Source organism: Marmota monax, unplaced genomic scaffold (assembly GCF_021218885.2).
Source record: "Marmota monax isolate L192 unplaced genomic scaffold, Marmota_monax_Labrador192_F-V1.1 WCK01_AAM20220418_F8-fsc00015, whole genome shotgun sequence".
NCBI lineage: Eukaryota > Metazoa > Chordata > Mammalia > Rodentia > Sciuridae > Marmota > Marmota monax.
The window spans coordinates 23839685-23857376 of record NW_026692194.1 but is presented as its reverse complement, the minus strand read 5'-3'; the positions used below and the strand labels follow the sequence as shown (position 1 = coordinate 23857376).

The 17692-nt window shown below is 32.5% G+C and overlaps 1 protein-coding gene across 4 annotated transcripts in view; it reads left to right on the top strand.

The window, feature by feature from the left end:
- Positions 1-17692, top strand: part of Eml4 (EMAP like 4) — a 137905-nt gene that overhangs the window by 77043 nt on the left and 43170 nt on the right. Inside the window, exons 4-11 of one of the 4 annotated variants that reach the window (XM_046425269.2) lie at positions 891-1064; positions 2896-3024; positions 3486-3511; positions 3703-3735; positions 11823-11946; positions 13277-13426; positions 16325-16394; positions 17523-17633. In XM_046425269.2, coding sequence (XP_046281225.1) covers positions 891-1064; positions 2896-3024; positions 3486-3511; positions 3703-3735; positions 11823-11946; positions 13277-13426; positions 16325-16394; positions 17523-17633 — 817 coding nt within the window. The remainder of the gene's footprint in view (positions 1-890; positions 1065-2895; positions 3025-3485; positions 3512-3702; positions 3736-11822; positions 11947-13276; positions 13427-16324; positions 16395-17522; positions 17634-17692) is intronic. The other 3 variants (XM_058573565.1, XM_046425276.2, XM_058573568.1) reach the window with 3 other exon arrangements.

The following is a 17692-nucleotide window of genomic DNA, read 5'->3' as shown; positions in this document are numbered from 1 at the left end:
GGACTCGCACGCACTAGGTGAGCGCTCTACTGCTGAGCCACAACCCCAGCCACTTAGTTTTACTTACAAAGGCAGAGTAATAAATTTTTAAAATCTGGCAAAACAATATGTTAGAATCCATCTCTATTTCTGTGATATTTAAAATTCTCACTCCAGCTTAACAGTTTTTTTAGTAACTCACTTTTAGTCTTTCTAGAACATTCAAGTTAGTTTTCATAGAACTTGTCATTCTCTTTTCTATGTGTATTTTGTTGATTTTCTTTGTATTTAATTAACTTGCATAATTAAAATAACAACTACTGACATCAGCAGGTTTGAGGAAAAAATGAACTCTTGCTAAGATTATAACTGAATTGAAGGGGTCTGAAAATGGATCTCTGCCGTAGAGCACTTGCGCAGCATGTGCAAGGTCCTGGATTCAATCCCCAACACTAAAACTAAATAAAACAAAACTCCATAGACAGAAGCAGGAGTATTCAAAGAAATTAGGGAATAAACATGAGCTTTTAATGTGCCTGAGACATCAGTTTGTTTTCACAGGTAATGGAAAATGTCACTAATCCTCTCATTTGGATAGGTTTTCATTGCCCTCCACCCCCAGCTTCCTAGATGGCAACATCCATTTGAGGTAATTTCTGTCCTTTCTGACCAGAAGGGCAGTCTTTACAGGATATATTGCCTTAGAATTTTTATAAAATTTTTACTGAAGCTTTTTAATAATTTCCAGAGTTTTCAAAGAAATAGTTTTCCATATTGAATGAAAGCAGTAAAAGTTGTATTAGTTGTGTATGATTTAGGGTTTTGAATTATATAATAATCACTTTTCTATCATTTGATTTTTTTTAATTTGTTTAAATATGTGTTGTTCCATGTTATACTTTATTTTACAGTGGTACAGAAAAAAAGAAAGAAAAACCACAAGGACAGAGAGAAAAAAAAGAGGAATCTCATTCTAATGATCAAAGTCCACAAATTCGAGCATCACCTTCTCCCCAGTCCTCTTCACAGCCTCTCCAAATACACAGACAAACTCCAGAAAGCAAGAATTCTACTCCCACCAAAAGGTTTCAACCGTCCCCAAGTACAGAGCTAGGGAATGGTTGTAAAGATACCTAAATTCTGTGACTTGGGAAAAACTTAGCTATCCATGGATTTCAGGAGAAAAGCCCACTGGCTTTTTTTCTTTATTTTTTGATATCATATGTATTTTAGAAAATTGGGGAATAAAAATTTAAGGTTAAAATTTCTTAGTTAAAACTGGAAAAGAAATAAATTTTTAATGAACAATTTGGCAAAAGAAGGCATGAATAATCTATTTTAAACCCAAAACAATGTTTTTATAACATAGAATACTTTTAAATTTAATATAGTCATGTATAAATTTATAGCCATGGATAGAATGGCCATATGTAATTATCCGCACCACATTTTGGCATCATTACAACCTTCAACTTGCAAGGGCCCTTCTCAATAAATGGCTCTTCATTGTGGCTGCCTCTCAGGTTTAGTTTTGGGTCTTGGGAGGATAAGTTCTTGCTTGAATAAGGAAACAAATTCATTTCACCTGGTCTTTTCTATGCTAAAGGCTTGCTTGAGGGCTTCTCTGTGTCCATAAAATTAGTATTTTAAAATTATGAGAGGGGGAGAAGGGACAACATTCTAACAATGTGTGAGCCTAAATTGGGTATTTAAACCTGCATGCTGGGAGTTTACTGCTACATCTACCTTGTAATAAAAAAACTGAGACCAATTAAATTGGCCTGTTTTAGAAGTGCAGATTCAAGTTTTATCATTAGGTTTATATTTTACCATCATACTTCTGCTTAGAAATCGTAGAAACTATTAAACCATTCCCGGAACTGGATAGGATTTTAATAAAATAAATAACTATTCCTAAAGGATTTATAATAATTTTTATTTGACCAGTTTAATATTTTGTCTCAAATCTGTAATGGAAATTTGGGAAACCAAAGTACCCTTCACTTGATTGATGCACGATTACCATTTGCTTTTTTTATGTGCCTCATGCAGATTCTTAGGCTGTCTAAATGGTTGGTTATTTTTCTGCCTGGTCTGTGGAGTTTTCCTTGGATATAACTTAGTAATGTTATGTAACTTTGGATTGTTTGTGGTTAAAGGTGGCTTTATATAATGAATCTCTTTAAGGTTCTCATATGATTTGATATCTTCTTTGTCCCGGTCTTTTTTTCAGCTTCTTGAGGTCTCCTGGAAATGTGCTTGCCCTTCTAAATTGCTCTTTGGAAATACTACTGCAAGAAGTATTGAAGCCTGGATGAGTTTTAGGATAGTTAGCAATGCAGCCAAAAAGTCATTTACAAATAAAAAGTATTCAGTTAATATAGAAAATGAGCATTGATAATACCACTTTTTGATTGAATCTTGTTTATTTCTGATCATAGGTGAAATTGTCTTTAAAGATATAAAAAGAATTTCACTTTTAGTCTCACAATTTATTTAGAAACTGTCTTTAGAACCATATGTAATTTAATTACTTGAGGACATAATTCCATAAAAATGAAAGTTACAGCCTTACAATTCAGTGACTGTGAAAATGTACAGAATTTTTGTAACTATATTATAACTCAAATTTAAGCAATTTTTTTCTGTTATCAGCAAAATGTATAGATTTATTTCTATCAGTGAATTTCTTCTAGTGAATATTCTTAATAATACTGAAATTTACAAAACAGACTTGTTAATTGCCTTGTTTAACTCCTTTACTCATCCAGGCAGAGCCTTTCAACTAATCCTTCCTTCTCTTTTCTGGATTGCTTTAATGAAATGTTAATAACTGCTTTTGTGTTCTACTTAAACTGTCAGTTACATGTCATTGCTACTCAGAATTTTTGGCTAAGAAGTTAATATTTCTTCTAGCATCAAACGAACACCAACAGCTGAAAAGTCACATAATTCATGGGAAAATTCAGATGATAGTCGTAATAAATTATTGAGAACAGCTTCAACATCAAAACTGATATCAAAAGTTATTAAAAATACAGACAAGTAAGTATTCTTTCTTCATTACATCTAAATATTAATAATTCTGTGACTCTTGTTTGCATATACATTTATATTTGTCATTTGAAATTTTTAAAAATTTGTATTATAATTTATCAGTTTTTTCTTCAGTGTATTTTTTTAAGTCTTCTCAGAAAAGCTATTTCCTTCTTAATGTCCCAAATAGTAAATCTCCTATATGATTTGAATATTTTTCTTAAATTCTTTTTATTCTGTCAGTGTTTAGCTATCTGTGAGACATTCATTGTTTTACAAAACAATGTATATTAGTAGTTGAGATCAGTTATTAGCTGAAACCAGTGAGGCATATTGATGCTTAAATTTCACTTCTGGGTCTTTATCTGGGTTGTGGGCTAGGCCCAGAGTTGTACAATTTCTTCAGATGATTCTAATGGTCAGCTGTATAAACTTATAAAATAAATGTGTTCTTTGAATTCCTTTTTTAGGCATAAAGATGTCATCATCAATCAAGGTAAATTAAAAATCCTGTAAATTTATTTTTTGCTTTTCTACATCAGCTTAATTTTTGCTAAATGATAAGAATGTTGTCTTACTTTCATTTGGTCTACTTTATTCATAGTAATCAGAGACATGTTACATTATTGTAGTCATTTAAAAATGCTCAATTTTTATTGTAAGATATGTCATTTTTGTTTCAACCAGCAAAAATGTCAACCCGTGAAAAAAACAGCCAAGGTAAGAATAAGCTACGCAGTTGGTCGCCTTCTAAGTTAATTTCTTCCTGGATCTCTTATTTGGCTTTTCATATGATTTCCCTCTTAAAAAAGGAAATATCATGCTAATTTGAACTAGAGAATCTGGCTACTTTTTTAAAATCCCTCTTATTTTTATGAGACAAAGAAGTATAAAATGTTTTCTCCCTTAAAAAAAGTTACACTTAGAAAAGCCATTTAAAAGATTGATAAATTTAACTCAATTTTCTGTCTTGCCAATTTCGTTGCAAATAATCACTCATTTCTTGATGCTAAGACTGAAAATATAATGAGTCTAGCAAACCATTTCCTCTTAAGTTTTTCTTTTATATTGATTGTAATTTCTGGCTACTTGCTGTTGTTGGCTTGTTCTAACCAAACAAGGTAAGCAGACATTCTGTAAATACGTATTTAATTTAATTGCAAAGTAGGTAAGTTTTATGTATAAGTTTTACATTCTCCTTAGATTGCCTGCAAATTTAATTGAAGCATGCTGTTCTAAATGAAAGCATGTCTTTTCTGTGCATGCTTTTTGCAGCTCATTTCTATGTATCATAGTTATCTTTATTTTCTCAGCTTAAGTATAGACAAATTTTTGTTAGAGATTTTACTTGATTTCTGTGGATTTTTACTCTCTTTAGTCCTAATAAGAAAAAAATATATGTTATCTTCTTTGGATCATTTATCTGAAATCATACATGAGGTTGAGTTTTTTTTTTTTAAGTTGTAGGTGGACATAATACCTTTATTTCATTTTTATGTGGTGCTGAGGATCGAACCCAGTGCCTCACGTGTGCTAGGTGAGCACTCTACCACTGAGCCACAACCCCAGCCCCAAATGAGGTTGAATTTTCATGGCTTTATTCTCTTTAGTTAGGTCTTAACTTTCTCCCTCCATACCAGTACAGAATAGATTAGGCAAAGGGTTGAGATCCTTTAAGGAAAAATGAGATTTTATTTACAAAGACAATTCTTACTATATTATATATCGAAACTTCTTTTTTCTTTTTTAAATAGAGGATGTGATGTATAGTTGAAATGACAGTAAATGGACAGTTGCTGTGTTTATTGTTTGGTCCTGGCTCTTCTGTATAATAGTTTTTTGACCTAGGCCAAATGACAGTATCTAGTAAGTAGTTTTCTACTCTTAGAATAATAACTATAAAACTTAATTTATATGACTGCTAAAGGATGAAATATATGTGAAAGTACTTCAAAAATAGAAAACACTATAACTATAAATAGGTGCAGTTATTATTAAGTGGTTTGCTAAAACCTCATATTTTTAAAAATCATTGTGGAGTTAATAAGGATAGGCTACCTGACGTTTTAGTGTGTTCTTTTGAAGGAAAAAGAACTTATGATTAATACATAAGAGTGATTTGTGTTGATGTCACAATTTTCAAAATCAGGTAAACAAGGTAATGTATTTGAAAGGTAGAGATTTTGCCTTAGAAACATCCCTTAGCACAGTTTTAGCCAGTACCTGGGGAGAAGGATGGAATGAAAAGTTGGGAAAGGATATAGAAAAATAAGTTAAGTTCTGTTACAAGAACTTTACCTCAAAAAGATTGGCTCAGATCTTTGAAAATGATAATATCCCAATGTTGCCTGCATTGAGACTTAATTTTGGAATTTGAGTCTACTCCTTTGCTACTCTAATCACTGTATATTATCTGGAGAATAGACTTTAATCATTCAACAGTATCTGCAAGGAGAACTTTGTTTCTTCCATCTTTTATATAATTCAAAACTGACTGAGTTTGGGCAGATCCTATAGAAAGAAGTGGATGGATTCAAGATGGTTTATGGATAGGTAGGGAATGAGAGGTGAGGAACAGAGGAATCTATGAAGACTAGCGTGAACAACTAGTTAAGTGACATCTGCTGAAATAGGAAACATTTGAGGAGAAATAGTATGTACAAAAGAATATGAACTTGGTTTTGAACAATTGAACTTTTTTTTTTTTTTTAACTTAACTCTTCATGTAGGGATGTATAGCAGACAACATGATATAGGTATTTAAATGTGGATTTTGAAATCCAGAGACAGGTTTCATCATAGCTCTAGTAACCCTGAATGGGTTAGTTTACATCCCTATGTTTTTGTTTTCTCATCTATAATTGAGATAATAATAAACCTTCAAAGGGTTATTGTAAAAATTAAGGATGATAATAAAGTGTTTTAACACAATACCTGGTACATAGTCCCAAATATATTTTATTTAGAGTCTGGCATTTTTAAAACCTTCCATTTAAATGATAGAGTAAGATGTCATCTTTTGAATAGATGCTCTTCACTTGCTTTAAGTTATAGATCTATTTTAAAAGATTAACATTCATTTTGCATGGCATAGTCACAACACATTTTCTTAATATTTTAGCTATTAATACTATTATCTGTCACTTTTGGACAATTTTTTAAAAATATGATTTATTAATCTCTTTAGCTCTTTTTTGACAATGACAGCTGTGACTTGTTCCAAGCCATCTGCTTTGATTTGGGAAGAAGCCTATTTACATTTGGTACATTTAGGTGAGTGGTAGTAGAGAAAACTACCTAAAAGGTCTTGCCCTTCAGGCATAGCAGTATAAGAGAAAAGTGATGTGGCTTCATGTACTGATCAACATTAAGGAATAAGGCAGGAAGTCAATGATTGAAAACAATAGGAAGTGGAATGGAATGTACACAGGACAATCTCTGAGGTTAGGTGTGGAGAGTAGGACAAATTATGTCACTAAGGAGGTTCTTACCTGGATTTTTATTTGTACTTTGAAGCCTGAACCCTTTTTCATTAATCTTCCTAGTTCTGGGTTCTCTTCTACTTGGAGCTAAGATAAAGTCCTTGGAGCACAAGATCTTAAAATTTGAATAAATTTTCCCTTAGGACTATTTGCTGTTAGATGTAGCAGTCAGTTTCTAGAATAATACTATTTAATTGATAAGTTACTGATACAAAAATGTTGAGGTTTTTTGTTTCGGTTTTTGTGAATCTGGGTGTCATATCCAGGGCCTTATACATGTTTGGTAAGCAGTCTACTAAGTTACATCCCCAGATTTAAAAAAAAAAAAAAATCTGTGCTAATTTTGGGCACTGTAGGCACCTATTGGGAAAATAGGTAAGTCTGAAATATTTTGTAATCAAAATGAGCACAGCTGATGAGCTCATTCTTATAATAGATATCAAATATAATGTTTTACGTTTTTATTATTTTTTATGTTCCAGGATCAAGCCCAGGGCCTTGTATTCTACTACTGAACTGCATCCCCAGCCCACATTTTTTTCCATACAAAAACTTAGTGTCTGCCAGATGCAATGGCACAGGCCTATAAATCCTGTGACTCAACTGAAGAAGAGGATTGCAAGTTCAAAGCCAGCCTCAGCAACAAAGCAAGGCCCTATTTCAAAAATTTAAAAAAAAAAAAAGATGTAAAAAGAGCTTGGCATGTGGCTCAGTGATTAAGCACCCCTGGGTTCAATCCCTAGTACCAAAAATAATTATTATAAAGAAGAAGAAAAGAAAAAGTCTCACATGTCCTCATTATTTTTAAAAGCAGAACCTGAAGGTTCTCAAATTGGTTGGGCTGGGGATATAACTCAGTTGATACAGTGCTTGCCTCTCATGCACAAGGTCCTAGATTCAATCCCCAGCACCACCACCCCCCCAAAAAAAGTTGCCTATTACTACTTTTTCAAACTTGAATAATCTTTAACCAATTTTTACCTTAGTATCATAAACTAAGTTCTGTTTATTTTTTATGCTATTTATTTTTTGACAAATTGCATGTATTTATTGTATATATTCTGAAGTATATATATTTTATAGAATGATTAAATATAGTTAGTTAATAAATGCATCACTTCACATATTTATCACTCTTATGGGGAGAACACTTAACGTCCACACTCATTTTTCAAGAATACCGTATACCATCACTAAGATCACCATGCTATACAAACTGGTGGCCTTTGTGCAGCAGGCCAGATAGATGTATTTTCACACTGATTTCATAATAAATTACAGATTTTCAGTTTCTTTTGAAAATTGAAAAGATCTTGTAACGTGGGACCCATATCACTCATGGAATTGACTAGGCACTGCCTCCCTGAGATGGTCACAACCCCAGTCATCTTTTACTCTCCCACTTTTCTCATTTGCATTTCCTTTCTGATTTTACAGATATTTGAATATGTAACCCTTGTTTTAAAGTGTGTCTGATAGAATCAGCAGAATTCTGGCTTATTTGTCCATTATTATCCACAATATCACCTTAAGACTTATGAAGAAATAATATTGTATATAAATCACATAAGCAATTGCTAGACAGTTTTTAAAATGGTCACAAATCCTTCTCAAAGGGAGGGTAATAAATAAGTATCAAGACCTCATTATGCCTTACAATGTGATCATAATTCTAAGCAATACCTAGTGTTACCATTTTATGTATTAGGAATATGAAGCCAAAGTTTCACAGCCAGAAAGGGAGTAAAGCTGGAATTCAAATCCCAGTCAGTCTTTTGCAAAGCTCATGTTCTTTCTACTATAATGTATTGCTTCCCTCTCAGTTCCAAGAATTGCTTAAAGTGCTTAAATTATATTATTGGTCTCTAACATGTATAGACCAGAAAAGCATTTTTATCCTAACATGATTTGCCCTTTTTTTATATCATATTAGAAAAATTGGCATGCACTGGTATAGCTCCTTTGCTTTCCCATTTAATCGGTGTTGCCACTTGACAGTTAATAAACCAATGAATACAGTATTCTAAGCTGTCTGTATTAGCAGAAAAGATCTATTTGTGTATATACTACTACTAACCTTTTCCCTTTGCTAAACATACATTGCCTTCTAAATGGCAATAGAAGCATCTACTAAATGTTGATCATGTGCACCTCTAATCAAGAATCCTGGGAAAAAATTTTAGAGGGTAGGATGTCTGCCTTTAAAAAAATGTGTACTGGTTTTTTAAAAAATGTGTTAAAAAAAACTGGAAGGAAAGTTATGTGACAAATCAATACCTAATACCTTAAAAGAATAAACTTAAAAAGGACAAGGAGATAGAGATTAGAATGACTGTAGAAGGGAGAGATCTACAGCTGGTAATCATTTAGTTATCATTAAAGTCCCGCTGTGATAAAAAATCATCAGGAAGCAGAGCCCACTCTTAGATTCAAAAGTAATAAAGACATACATCATGTGGTGTTAAACCCCATAGTGTGGGAGTTCTTAGCCTGTTCTTAGATCAAACTGTGAGACTGAGCACACTGAGTAATAATAATAAAAATAATTTGAACTTCTCACCCATACCAAACACAACTTTTTGACCTGACTCTGAAAAAAATACTTGCAGATATTTAGCAATTTATTTTATCTTCTTCTTTTTCATGGTTTGCATTATATAAGCAACTGAATTATGAATTACTGGATTATGTATAATTCTCCTTAGTTAGCTCAGGTCATTATTGGAGATCTTAAGATCGCATCTGCCTCTGGTTGATGGTCATATTTTCAGTCTGGTCCATTGTTGTTTTCATTTCATGTCAGAAAATTGGCAAATGCTAGACATTTCCTATGCCTTTACACCAAATCCCTTTGTTTCTCTTTCCCTTTTAGATTGTTTTGTTGCCATTTTATAATCACCATCAGCATTTACTAAACCTATCTGTAATGTAGATCATCCCTGCTAGGGACAGGGATGAGTGGGGTTTTGTTGTTGTTTGTTTTTTAAGGAATAAGAAACAATCCCATTTGTTTTGTGAAGTGTTGTTTCCTTTTGTAAAATACAATTTATAAATACTGATTTGGTTCTAGATTTGTTTTTTTTAAAGCATCGTTAGCTTTAGACTATTGAAGATCTTCTAAACATTGGAGATCTATTGGTTTATGTAATTAAAAGATGTTTTAGAACCTATGCTGCTAATAGGAAAATGGTTTCTAGGCCTGGGGGTGCAGATTAGTGGTGGAGTTTCTGCCAAGCATATTTAAAAAAGGTCCTGAGCTCAATCTTGAGTACCACCAAAAATTTAAAAATGATGTTTTCTAGCATTGTCTTGACAATGTTAGTGTATTATAACTGAACTAGATGTTCTAGATGCAAGGCACAATTGTGAAGTGAGAGAAGTCTGCCTTCCTCTTTCTAGCTGTACTCACTGCTTAGCCTAACTCTTAATCCTTTTCCTCATCCTGATTTATGAAGGTGTTTGACTCCTTTCCGCATGGTATATTCTGAGATCATGGTTTTGTTTTTGATTATGTTAAGAACACTTAATGTTAAGTCAGGCACTGTGGCTACCCCTGTGATCCTAGTGACTGGAGAGGCTGAGGCAGGAGGATTGCAAGTTCCAGGCCAGCCCCAGCAATTTAGCAAGACCCTGTCTCAAAAAATATATATAAATAAATAAAATGGCTGGAGATGCATGTATCCCTGGGTTCAATCCCTAATACCAAAACAAACAAACAAAAACCCAACCACTTAACATGAGATCTATGTTCTTAACAATTTTTAAGAGTACATTATTATTGATTACAGGTACAGTATTGTATATAATGGCTCTTATTCATCTCACTTGGCTGAAACATTACCCTTTGATTAGTAGTTCCACATTTCCCTTTTCCTTTTCCTTTGGCTCTGGTAACCACCATTCCTTTCTGATTCTAAAATTTCTACTATTTAGATGCATAATATGAGTAGAATCATGCTGTGTCTTTTTGTATCTGGCTTATTTTCTTAACAAAATGTCTTCAAGAGCCATCCATGTTGTTATATATTATAAAATTTCCTGCTTCTTAGAGACTAAATGAATTCCATTATGTTTATGTATTGAATTTTCTCTATCCATTTATCTGTCAGTGGATGTTTTTTTTTCCACATCTTGGCTGTTATGAATTGCTCTACTGTGAACATGAAATGAAAATGTTACTATCTCTTTAAGATCCCGAGTTTTAATTCTTTTGGAAAATACCCAGTAGTGGGATTGCTAGATGATATAGTAGTTCTATTTTAATTTTTTAAAGAACTTCTATCTTATTTTCTGAATTGACAATACAATTTTGCATTCTTACAAGAAGTGTGTAAGGGTTCTAATTTCTCCACATCTTTATCAACACTTGTTTTTTTGCCTTTTTCTTTATATAATAGCTATTCTGACAGATGTGAAGTGATGTCTCATTGTGGCTTTGATTTGTATTACCCTGATAATTACTGTGTCAAATATTTTTCATAAATCTGTTGGTCCTTTTTTATGTCTTTGGAGAAATGTACATCCAAATATTTAACCTGTTTATTTTTATTAAAAAATAAAAATAAATTATTGATGGACCTTTGTCTGTCTTTATCATCTATATCTGTATGTGCTGCTGAGAATCAAACCCAGTACCTCACCCTAGCCCATACTTAACCCATTTTTAAATCAGTAGGTTTTCTTTTTCTGTTAAATAGTAGGCATCCCTTATATATTTTAGAGATTAACCCCTTAGTAAATACATAGCTTGCAAATATTTTTCCTGTTTCATAAATTGCCTTTTTACTCTACTGATTATTTTCCTTTGCTGTGCAGAAGCTTTGTAGTTTGTGGGATATGATTTTTATGTGTTATTAAGCTCAGTAAATAGATCAAGTAGTATGGTGAAATGATTATTGCCTGTCCAAGTAATTTTTCTCTTCTTTTCAACAGTTTGAGAAACTTCCATCATCAAATTATTTTCTTTTGCATCTTTCTACCTAAACCTTCCTGGGTGCCTTGTAGAAATATGTACATTCAAGCAGATAAATTGTATTTTAATTATGAAGATAGTTATTCTCAATTAAAAGTTGCCAATGATTTTTCCTCCAATGGTTTGAACTAGATCTTTAGAGTATCACTTTGTTTTCTATATGCTATACAATATATAACAAAAACAACTATATGTCATGAAAATAAAAACTTTGAAGTAACTATTTTCATTTTGTTTTTATTGTATCACCTTAATGATCCACTATTCTATGATTATAAAGAAAATATGTATGGCTTAATTTTTTTTCCTGAGGATCTCAATGATGACTTCATTTTTGTCTTGTGTTTCAACAGAAGGAGAATATATTAAAATGTTTATGCGAGGTCGGCCGATTACAATGTTCATTCCTTCTGATGTTGACAACTATGACGACATCAGAACAGAACTTCCTCCTGAGAAGCTGAAACTGGAGTGGGTGTATCCTTCCCTGACATGATAACAAATTTATTTGCTTTGTCTCCAATTAAAGGAAAATTGATTTATCTAATCTATCAAAATTTTCTTTATGCAAAAAAGTAAATATAATAAACATAACAATCACTTCAGAAATTAAAAAGAAAACACCCTAATCCTTTCATATATTGTATATTTTGCTCTTAACAATTTTAAGCCTTCAGAATTAATAGAGAAAAGGGCAGCAGTATTCTGTAAACATCACAGTAGGTACAGGACTAGAATTGAAAGACTAGCGTTTGAGTCTTGGCTATGCCACTTATCTCCTATGCATCTTCACTTTCTTCACTTATAAAAAGGATATAACCCCGTCTCATAGGGCTATTGCCAGAATTTAATAAGAAAACATTGATTAAGCATTTTGTAAGCTGTGAAATGATTATGTGGTCATTTTCTTAAGAGATCAAATAACAAAGTTGATTCTAATTCCAAAATTCTGTGCAAGACTTTTAAAAAATGATATTTAACACACAACTTTTCTAATTTCACCTGGAAATTCTCACTTTTCTTAGAAGTTTTAAGAAACCTAGTGAAGCAGAAAGGAGTTAGTAGTGTAAACTCTACTCTCTGCCTTCATCTTCCCACACACTTTGAATTCCTTGCATTAGGCAGAAATCAGCTTGGGAAAATGCACCAATTCTGTAATTTGGTACAACTTTTTGTTTGGCACTGGGGATTGAACCCAGAGTCCTTAACTGCTGAGTCACATCTCCAGCCTTTTTTAATTTTTATTTTAAGTTAGGGTCTTGCTAAGTTGCTGAGGCTGGTTTTGAACCACCACCACACCAGGCTGGTACAACTTATTTTTAACAAATGTTCTACCTACGAAACTGGGCCTGACTATCCCTTATTTATCATTTTAGGTTCAGCATTAATGTTGTTTTTCTAGGTGAGCCTTCTTTTGTTCCTTCCTTTGTCTCTCTCCATCTAAAGTAGGTCCTTTGTTTATGTTTCTCCTGGCATACTCGTATTTTTCTTTTCATGTTTGTAATTATATATTTGCTGATTGTGTATATCTTCTAGAATAAGCTCCAGGGACATAGCCCATGTTTGTTCTGTTCAGAATTGTATGGTACATACTAGGAACTAAATATACATTTTTCTGGTGAATGAGGAAACTAAGACTAAACATAGTAAAAGACCCAGGTTGTACAATGATAATGGCAAAATATGAGTTTTCTAAATCTATTCCAGTTCTCTTTTCATCACACCTTCCTAATTCCCTAAGTATCCTTGAAGAAAATAACACTTTGAATATTATATTTATTAAAAACCTTGACTCTTATCTTTTAAGATATGGTTATCGAGGAAAGGACTGTCGAGCTAATGTTTACCTTCTTCCTACGGGGGAAATAGTTTACTTCATTGCATCAGTGGTAGTACTATTTAATTATGAGGAGAGAACTCAACGACACTACCTGGGTCATACAGATTGTGTGAAATGGTTAGTATCATTTAATATTTGTTAATTTTGTTCTTTGTGTCCTCCTTTTTTGTTTTGTTTTTAAAGTTGGGTTTTATTAAAAAATGATTTTTTTGTGGAAAACTCAGAATGTGAGGATATTATAAATATTCTGTAGAATAAATTTTAAAAGAAAAAAGGACTTTGAGTCCTTCAAAATGGTTGGTATAGTATTGGCAGCAATAAAATACATCCCTGTAAATCTCAGGTAGAATCTACTCTGCTTTCTCACATCCCTTTAATCCTTTTCTTCAGTTCTGTAGTATGAAATACATGTGGGAAATACATGTGGGATAAATTTTGAGAGTTATTATTGGTTACTCAGTGTGTTTATTAAGAATTTATCCTGCATAGATAAATTGTACATTTGAGGCTTTTCTTTTTTAGGAAAAAAAAAATCATGGCTGAGGAAGGATCATAAGTATCTCATAAGGTCTCACACTATAAAAATATAACTCATTTTTTAAATACATAGGCATATTTTTTAATTTGGTAAATTTAGCTTCTCTAATTAAATTCATTTATTGCTCAAGGCATTATTTTCTGACATGTGAAAGCTTTGCTTATACTATTCTGGCAATTATAGCTAAACTAAAATTAACACGACTGTTAACAATATTATGTAGATAGTTGAATTTATAGAGAAAATTAAACTATTGCCTTTTACACTTGGAGAATAATATATGTACAAAATCACTACAACATTTTGATCATAAAGATTACAAACAAACAACCTTTCAGTTGGGGATTAGTGAGACTGTTGTGTACTGTGAAGCTATAAAGAGTGAGGAAGTGTTTTGTATAATAATATGGAAAAATCCCTAAGATATACTCCCAAGTATACTTTTTTTAAAAAAAAAATTTTTTTTAGTTGTAGATATCTTTATTTATTTATTTTATGTGATGCTGAGGATCAAGCCCAGTGCCTCACACATGTGAGGCAAGCACTCTACTACTGAGCTACAGCCCCACCCCTACTCCCAAGAACACTTTTAAAGAGCAGGAGAATGTGCATGTGTTCTGCCATTTGTGTAAGAAAAGAGGTGGAAAATAAATGTTTTTCATGTATAAAAAATTTTCTTAGAATTACTAATAAAAAGAAACAAGTTATAGTATTACATTTAGAAGCTTCAGAGGATAGGGATAGGAACCAGATAGATGAGATCTTAGCAGTTAGGGCAGGTGGGGAAGAGACTTTTCTCAATGTATTTTTTATAGCTTTTGATATTTGAACCGTGCAAAAATGTTATTTCCCAAACCAGAAATGTTAGTTTTAAAAATTCATATGAGAGATTTAAGTTAGATATGGCAAAATGTCAACGTGTTAGATTTTAATGTAGTTGATCTCACTATAGGATGTATACTATTTTAATAAGAAGAAATGGAATTAAACATTGAGTTGGGCATGGTGACACACACCTCTATTCCCAGCAACTTGGGAGGCTGAGTCAGGAAGATGGCAAGTTTGAGGCCAGTCTTGGCAGCTTAGCGAGATTCTGTCTTACAATAAAAAGGGCTGAGATAGCTTGGTTGTAAAATGTCGCTGGGTTCAGTCACCAGTACCACAGGGAAAAATAAAAGAAACATCAATAAACTCTAATCTACTTAGTAATCGAAGAAAATAAGATACTATTTATACCAAATTATTATCATTTTCAAGCACACTTTTTTTGGGGTGCTGGGGACTGAATCCAGGAGCTTTCATATTTCTAGGCAAGTCCTTTACCATTGAGATACCTTGCCCGCCCCTTAAAATACATAGTTCTTAATATAAGAAAGTTATAGAACTTTTAGAACATTTTTCTCTCTCTATGACAATTTGAATTGAGGCTATTATTCCAGAAAATAATTAGCAGTACATTCCAAGTAACAAACAAAAATAGTGTTTTCAGTAGCACTTACCTGTTGTGGCAAGATACAAAAAAATGTAGACTTGGACATGAAGACATTTAAAAATTTTTTTTAACATTTATTTTTTAGTTACAGTTGGACACAATATCTTTATTTCACTTATTTATTTTTATGTGGTGCTAAGGATCAAACCCAGGGTCTCATACATGCAAGTCGAGTACTCTACTGCTGAGCCACAACCCCAGCCCCCCCAATTTTTTTGATGATCAATTGTATGTGTACCATGAATAATTTTAGCATTGTTTTCCATTTTTATTTAAAAATTCTTTGCCCCAAATTTGACGTGCTAAGTGTAGCATTAGAACTAATTAAAAAGATGATGGCATTATTTTTAAATATTTTTTCAGTTGGAGATGAACATAATACCTTTATTTTATTTTTATGTGGTAGTGAGGATCAAACCCAGCACTTCATGTGTGCAAGGCAAGTGCTCTACCACTGAGCCACAACCCCAGCCCCAGTTGATGGCATTATGATGTTGACTGTTGTTTACTTTTTCCCCTGGTAGAAAAGTAGAAATCATCCAAAAGATGAAAGAATTGCTAAGTCAGTAATAATGCATAAGGATTATGTGGGAAAATGAAAAAAAAAAGCTTCTGTTTTATTTGATTAGAATTATACCACACAATATTACATCTTTAAATAAAACCATATAGTATGTATACCTCTATACATGGACTAGAAAGGAACTTGCACAAATGAAAACAATTTAGTTTGTTAACCATGCCACAGTTGTGGATATTTTCTTTGAATTTAATGTTCTATTAATTTGTTAAACTTAACAAAGAAACAGCTGAAAACTTAAAAATCTTCAGATAATTGATGTTTACTTAATTTCCTAAAGAAAATAAAATAGAACAAAGTGAGTTTTTTATGACAAAAAACTAAAAACACATTGATATAACAGTGTGTTTCTGCTGTTTTACATGGTTTTTGTATTTAAAATTATTGTTAATACTACTTTTCTAGCCTTGCTATTCATCCTGACAAAATTAGGATCGCAACTGGACAGATAGCTGGAGTGGATAAAGATGGAAGGGTAAGCAGTACAGATTTATGCATTTTGTATCTAGTGATAATTGCTGTTTGAATGGAATTGATTGTAATTTTTAAACTGCAACTTGTTTTCAGAATGTAACTACTAAAGGATTTCTAGCAAAAGCAGGGAAAAAACTTTTAAGACTAAGAACATTTGGAAAAAAAGAAAGAATCAAACTGCTAATTTTGTTTTTCTAAATAATAAAGTGTTCTATAGGGAAATTATTATAAAATCCTTATTTGCCAAAGGTACATCAGTTATCCTTAGTTAGTGGGACCTCTCGATTTTATGTATTAGGAGAATTGATATCATTTAGAGTTTCAGTTACTGTGTAATGTTTTAAAATTGGCTTATATAATAAATCTTTTTAAGATCAGTAGTGAATATTGATGGTGGTTGATAAACATGTTTGACTGTATTCATGACATTCTGTTGGTTCAATTTCTTTAAAGGAGTGTGGGGTAGGGGGAGATTGTATGGAGTTGTTTTGAAAGATCCCTTCCAATTCTATATTCTGTTTGAGGACTATTTGCTTAGCAATTTATTGGACAATGATTTTCTCAGATATAAAGGTAGTGCTAAAAGCTAAGCATCCAACTGGCACATACCTGTATCCCCAGCTACTCTGGAATGTGAGGTGGGAGGATCACTTGAGTTCACAAGTCTCTATACTAACTTGGGCAAATACAGTGAGATCCTGTCTCTCAAAAAAAAAAAGGCGGGGGGGGGAGGGGCAAAATAATCCAGAACAAATTTTACCTGCATTAGAATTCTGATTTTACCTTTTAGTAGCTGTATAACTTGGGTCAAGTTATTTAAATCTCTGTATATTAGTTCCTCCATCTGTTAAATAATATTTGATAATCATATCTATAGTTTTTAACTTTATGAATATGAAATGTTTTAATACATGTGACATATGAAGAACATGTGAAACATAGTAAATAGTCAAATAATTTGGTATGAGAGAAAAGTACCTACTCAAGATTCTTTGGGGAAATGTCTAAATCTGGTAGTTATTGTCTTATTAGACGTCTGTTCATCCCTTTTATTTTTTGTAGGTGACACCAGTTCTTTGTGGTATATATTGCATCACCAGTTAGTCTTGCTGTTTTGTGTTTTTTGCAGCCCCTGCAACCTCATGTCAGAGTGTGGGATTCAGTTAGTCTATCTACGCTGCAAATTATTGGACTTGGAACTTTCGAGCGTGGGGTAGGATGCCTGGATTTTTCAAAAGCAGTAAGTAACAATGTTTAAAGAAGTAAGCAAACTAAAAGAGAGAGAATGGAAGATCAGTT